The sequence below is a fragment of the Myotis nattereri genome, assembly GCF_964212035.1.
Source record: "Myotis nattereri genome assembly, chromosome: X".
Classification (NCBI taxonomy): Eukaryota; Metazoa; Chordata; class Mammalia; order Chiroptera; family Vespertilionidae; genus Myotis; species Myotis nattereri.
In genome coordinates, this window is record NC_138078.1 from 134,370,176 (window position 1) to 134,376,746 (window position 6,571).

The 6,571-nt window shown below is 47.4% G+C and overlaps 1 protein-coding gene across 1 annotated transcript; it reads right to left on the reverse strand.

Annotated features, from left to right (window-relative positions):
- Positions 1-5,442: 5,442 nt before the first annotated feature.
- On the reverse strand, positions 5,443-6,300 carry LOC308510999 (melanoma-associated antigen 10-like; the record flags this gene model as incomplete). The annotated part of the gene is made up of 1 exon (XM_081081017.1): positions 5,443-6,300. The coding sequence occupies one exon, from the start codon at positions 6,298-6,300 to the stop codon at positions 5,560-5,562; it is 741 nt and encodes a 246-aa protein (XP_080937143.1). The 3' UTR covers positions 5,443-5,559.
- Between the last annotated feature and the right edge of the window lie 271 nt (positions 6,301-6,571).

The window sequence follows — 6,571 nt, forward strand, 5'->3', positions numbered from 1 at the left end:
AGCTGCCCTCTGGTGGTCAGGGCGCTCTCACATGGGAGGAGCTCTGCTCAGCCACAAGCCAGGCTGATGGCTGCCAGTACAGCGGTGGTAGTGGGAGCCTCTCCTGCCTCCTCAGCAGCGCTAAGGATGTCCGACTGCAGTTTAGCCCTGCTCCCTGCTGGCAAGTGGACATCCCCCAAGGGCTGCTGGGCTGCCAGAGGGATGGCTGATTGCCATCTTAGGCCCAATTCCCTGGGGAGTGGGCCTAAGCCAGCAGGTGGTCATCCCCTGAGGGGTCCCAGACTGCAAGAGGGCACAGGCCAGGCTGAAGGACTCCCCTCCCCCCCGACTGCACAAATTTTTGTGCACTGGGCCTCTAGTATATATATATATATATATATATATATATATATATATATATATATATATATAAAACCCTAATATGAAAATAGACCAAATGGCAGAACAATGCCAAATCCCAGCAAAGGGACCAAAGACAGGCTAAGACCTGGGACCAATTACTCTCCCCAGGACAGCTGCCACACATAGTTCCTGGAGAGGAGGTTAGGTGAGAGCCAAGCAGAAAGTCAGCACCTTGCTCAGGAGGCTGGAGTTCAGAGCAGGCTATAGTCCTGGCAGGGGAATGGTGATTTCTTATGGGAGCAGGACCATGGCTGAGACCCATCACACCAGCCACTCATGGGGCAGGCTCAGGACATCTAAAAAATGTCAGAACATTCCTGCTGATAGGCAGTAAAGCTCTTGTGTACTCTGCCCCAACATCATCAGGACTGGCCAGACAACTGGGTGATGTGTGTCTGCAGAGGCTACATTACAGGTTTCTGTACCCTGAAAAGTCCTCCCTGAAGAACCTGGGAAATTCTCAGTATGTTCAAGCTGTCCCTGCCCTGTGGTCCATAGCCTCCTTGTGGGAGCACTATCTCACACCAATCAGTTCCCTCCAGGAATGGGCATTTGGTGTTCCTACTTTCATCCTGCAGTGCCCCACAGGGTTCTGGTCCTGGCACTTGTCCCAAAGACACTCATTTCATGATGTCCCGAGGGTTCCAGCTCATCTCCTGCTACATCTGCCCTGATTTCTTCCACAGGCCAGTCCAGGGCAACTCAGATGGAATCTGGTGGGTGTTCCTCGTTCCAACTCTCCTGGGATTGCTGAGCATCTTCCAAGCCTGCATCCCTGGACCCTAAAGCCCTCCTCTGTTCAGGTCCTTTCCAAATTCTCACTTGGCTCTCAGGTATCTGGGGCCTGGTAGGGGACATCCTGTTGACCACCCCTGCCATCTTCTACCTTCCTCTGCTCAAATTGCCTGTTTGGAACACAAGGTCCAAACTGGTTTTGTGGGTGACTGACAAGGCACCCTTGCCACCCTCTCTACCCTTAGCCTCATCCTCAGACACCAACCCCTAATAATCACCTGAATAAGACCATCAGTTTAATCAAGCATTTGAGCATAACCATGGGAATTATTTGAAAACTGGTGGCCTGGTGCACGAATTCATGCACATTGAAAGGAAATTAATTAGAAGAAATATTTTAATATTGCTATTCACCCTTTCTCTATAATAGAAGTGTCAACCAAATTCACAATTGACAATGACAAATGGAAATCCATGTGCGCAATTGGCCCCAGTGAGAGCTTTATATATATATATATATATATATATATATATATATATATATATATATATATATTGAAAAACTTGCTTAATTAGACCTGTTTTCTAATTTAGCTAAACTTTTCCCAGCCCAGTGAAGCACCCCAACTTCTCTTTCAGATAACTGCCAGCAACACAGCAGTAAATATCAACATGAAGCAGATTATTATTGTAGTTCACGCAGGGAGAACAATGGGTAAAATATTTAACTGCAGCAGTATTTAACTATAGTCTGCACAGTGACAAAAACCTGAAGTCATTTTCAAGGTCTGCCATTTCTTACTTCTTTTCAGTTGGGTCAATTTCTAAGCTTTCTAAATCTCCCTTTTCTGGCTAATGAAAAGAAAATAGGATTCCACCGAGTCTCTGATCTACCTACTCCAGGACTTCTGTGAGGATCAAATGAGATGAGGTACAGGAAAATGCTTCACGAACAGTTGGTTAAAGTGTGAAATGTTTGCACCTGGCTATAAAGCAAGTTGTGTCCCTGGGCTGAAGAAACTGCAAGAAGGTTAGTTATCACTAGGGAGAGAAAGCTGGGTGTTGCTACATGACATCATTGCTCAGTGCCCACAGCCACCGTTTCTGGGCTGGGCTGGGCTGTGGGCCACATTTTTCACCATGGGGTCTCAGCAGCGTTGCCTGCAATTTGGTGGGGTGTTGCTCTGGGGTGGTGGCAGAGACTGTGTCCACTTGGGGGAAGCCAAGTGTTGCTTTGTGGGCGGCAGGTCTGCAGTGCCATTTCTCTGTAAATGGCCAGTGAGCATCACAGAAGCTCCTGCACTGAGTGTCTGTCCCCTGGTGGTCAGTGTGCGTCATAGCCACTGGTTAGATGGACAATTAGCATATTAGCCTTTTATATATATAGAAGATAACTTGCAGTCACAGTGATTAGTCACATGGTCACATGACAATGATTATTATTTACCCATCACTAGGAAACTCACCAGGAAGATATCTCACATCCTGCCAGCTCTGCCTGAATCATACTGGCTGAAAGAGGATACTCTTCTGGGGCTGTCATGCGAAGATAATTGCACATGAACATCATTACTGGGGACACAGGAAGAGCAAAGCCCCAAGATGTGCAGACTGGGGCCAGGGTGGAGAGAGAGTGGACAGCAGTGGTGATGGGGGCAATGGGCAGGGACCCAGAAGGAGGACACCACCATGCCAACAGAGCCAGTTGGCTGCCTGCCTCCTTATCACCATCCATCACAGCACTGAGGGGTAGATTGGAGCAGCTCGGGAGCCTAGGGGTGCAGTAGGCATGAAGGAATTCCTGCAGCCAGCTTCCACTGGGCTGGCTCCTCCTTTGAACATCCCCATCCCTGCCCAGGGCCTTAAAGGCACACAATCTGGCATCTCACTTCTCAAGGGAACATGTGCGTGGCTTAAGTCTCTGGGTGAACTAGCACACTGCTCTGTGTCTGCATTCTCATGGCCTGAGAATGAATCCACAGACCTTGTGCAGCCTTCTGTAGAAATTGCTGTGATAAACAATGCTGCTGCTCAACATTCAGTGGCAAAGGGTCATCACACAGCCCTTGCTAAGTACAAGATTACTGGCAATGCAGGGTCCCCATTCATTCAGGGAAGAGGAAAACAAGGTGAGGATGAGCACTTGACATCTCCCAGTCAACAGTTGCATGGTAGAAGCTCCAAAATGTAGTTGCTGTAATCTGTGGTGACAAAATCCCCTTCATTTCTGGGAGGACTTTCTCAGAAAGTCACATTTCCCTTGAAATTCTCCACCTTTTCCCAGTGCCCCCCACTACTATGTGAAAGATGCTTCAAATCCCCCATCACATGTAATTTTCAAATCATTCTACACATCTCAGCAGAGAAAGCTCACCCTCTTAATTCCAGAGGACCTTTCTGCACTTTCCATAGCAATACCCCCTGAAATCTCATGAGGCTGTGGATTTTCTCCTTTCTTCCTGTTCAATATCACAATATCCACCTGTGAGTCTCTGCTGCCTTCCACATTTCTGAGTGTACATGAACAAGGAAACTGGTGTATATTGGATTTACAGTAGCTAGTAGTTATTTCTAGTATAGGTTTGACTCCAGACACTACCAATCTCTCCTTTGAAAATGTGTTTCTCTGGTCAATCTGAGGCAGGGGGTCCCGCGGGGGTGAGGCCGACGGAGTCCTATCGAAGCATGCCCGACTCCGGAGACAGGTTCAAGACGCAGTCTAAACTTTATTGTTTAGTACAGAGACATATATAACTTTCTGGACCAATCAGAAGTTTACAGCATCCTTAGGGCAACCAATGGTAGGAAAGTTAGGGTACTATGTAGGGGGCTCTAGGGGGCTTACTCAGGCGGGCGTTGCCACTTCCTGGTGTGCCAAGGAAGCTTGTATAGGCGGAGTGCGCTCACGCCATTGCATCCGCCGCCGCACTGAGATAAATCTCCTGAGCTCTTCCCACATCAATCAAAGATCTCAGAGCCCAATTAGAAACTAAATAGTAAATGAGCCAAAATGGCTGCTTGGTGAAATTTCCTCCTAAAGGATAGACTATTCTTTGTGGGTGTGGACTCTCAAAAACAGGGTGCAATCAACACAAAGCCCCCAGAATTCCAGTCCAATACCAACTTCTTTCCTCTTTGCAGCTACCCTTCCATTAAAACCACCTATTTTCCTTCATGTCATCTCACTAATATCCAGCACTTGCTTATAGTTGACCGAGGTAAACAGAGGGTAACTGTAATAAATTGTCAATTCAATGGAGTCAGCCCTGGCTTTCCCAGGCCAGAAAAAAAGAGTGCATGTCCAGTAACTTAGGGGCATTGTTTTAAGGAGCAAGACCCTTATTGCTCAGGAAATCCTTGTGGTTAATGGGGATAAAACACCTATCTCTTCACTGTGTTCTTCTGAAATGAGACAGAAGCACAGGACAGACAACCTTCCCTTCCTGACTGGGGTGGATTTTTCTCTCTGATTTATACATGATCCAGAAGGAAATTCAGAGCAATTCTCCATTTCAGACGTTTACATCCAAGATACACCATCTGCAGAGTCTAGCCACTGCCACCACCCAGCTTCTTTACAATCAACCCCCACAAGGGAAACACAGCTTCCCAAAGCCCCAAACTGTTCTGGCTCAAGCCATTTACACTTGAGTGCTGTCCCCTGGAGCCCCACTGCCTCTCCCCTTCTATTACTTGTTCTATAGAACTTAGGGGACACCTCACCACTTTCCTCACATGACTGTGGCTCCTAAACTATCATCCTGTGTGTGGGTGTGCCCTGCTTATGTTGGTGTCCCCACTACTAACACAGGGCCTTCCAGAGGACATAGGCTCAGTCTGGGGGTTAAATGAACCACTGAACCATCTTTATTCAGATTAAATCCCTCCACTTTCTTGAATGAACCAAGCAAATCCAAGGATCCTTATACAGTTTGTTTCATAGAAAGACAGACAAAAAAGGGATCAGAAGTAAGAATTAACAACCTTTTGCTTTGATTTTTGTTTCTTGAACCCATTGTTTGTACCGATGAGGTCTTTCACATTTCCAAGGAAATCTTTTTCCAATGCCATATTATCTAGTTTGGGATCACAGAGTAGGATGGAAAGTGTCCCAATTTGTGTTACACAACAGCAAAACTCTTTCTTTTGAACTAGATAGTACAAATAAATGTATGGTCAACGTCAGTCACAAACTTAGATACTGAAGCTTATGAAACGTCTATGGAAAGGAACAACATTTGAAAATTTCGACACAAATCAAGGATACATTTCTAAACCCAAAGATACTACAGCCCCTATTCCTCCAACTTTCCCTGGGCCTCACTACCTAGAATGTTGACTACCCCCTTCTCAAACACAGTGAAGAATTGGCCTCACATCATGTCAGATGTGGGCCTGAAACATGCCTGGGGGAAACTTGGTTCAGGCTCCCTCTTCCTCATCACTCAGAGCCTCTTGAAACAGGGATGGGACAGACCTGGGATCCTTTCTATAATCCCTGAGAAAAAACTTGAGGACTTTCAACTTGGTGGTCTCAGCGTGGGCCCTAGGGCCCCACAGGAACTCATAGCGTGCAGGATCACTGTTGGGCACCTGTCGGTACTCCAGGTACTTTTCCTGCACCCAAACTTTGGTGAGGAGCTCCCTGGGCTCCCCATAGATCCAATGCTCCTTCCCATCACACACACCCATGACATTCAGTGCTTCCCAGACATTCTCCTCAGGGGCACAGTCACCCTCTGCAAGGATCAATCTCAGGAGCATGACCAGGAGGCCAGTGTTGGGCATGGATTGCCCATTGGACACCATCCCATCATATGTGAGCCCCAAAGTGGTGACCAGGACATAGGTGAGGTTGCTGGGGTCCACTTCCTTCACATCAATGCCAAAGAGGAGCTGCATGCATTCAGAGGCTAGGCTGAAGATCTCAGGGAAGTGGTCCTGATACTTTCTTATGACTCTACTCAGCATTTCTGCCTTAGTAGTTGGCTGCTTTGCACGATATTTCAGGAGTAGAAACTCCACCAGTTCAGTCATCTTCAAATATAGGGCATCATGGAGTGACGACTCAGCATCTCCAGAGTCCTCTCTGCTGCTTGTCTCCTGTTCATCTTGGCTGCTGAAGCCCTCATCTTCAGACTGGCTACACACATGGGCCACCATGGCAGAGGCAGAGTCAGGAACCCAGAGGGCTCTGGGGAGGACTTGGTGTCTCAGCAGCACACACCTTCTCTAGGCTGCGTGGGAACAAGGCAGAGAGGGACAAAGATAAGGAGACAGACACAACCAAGTCCTCATTCCCAAACAGCTGCACTTCAAACAGGCTTTGATCCTCCCTTGAGTCCTGATGGTCTTCCTTGAGATTACAGAGATCCCTTTCTAACCAAGAGGCATGATGACTCTTGTTGGACGTCAACCAGACTGTGGGCAGGAG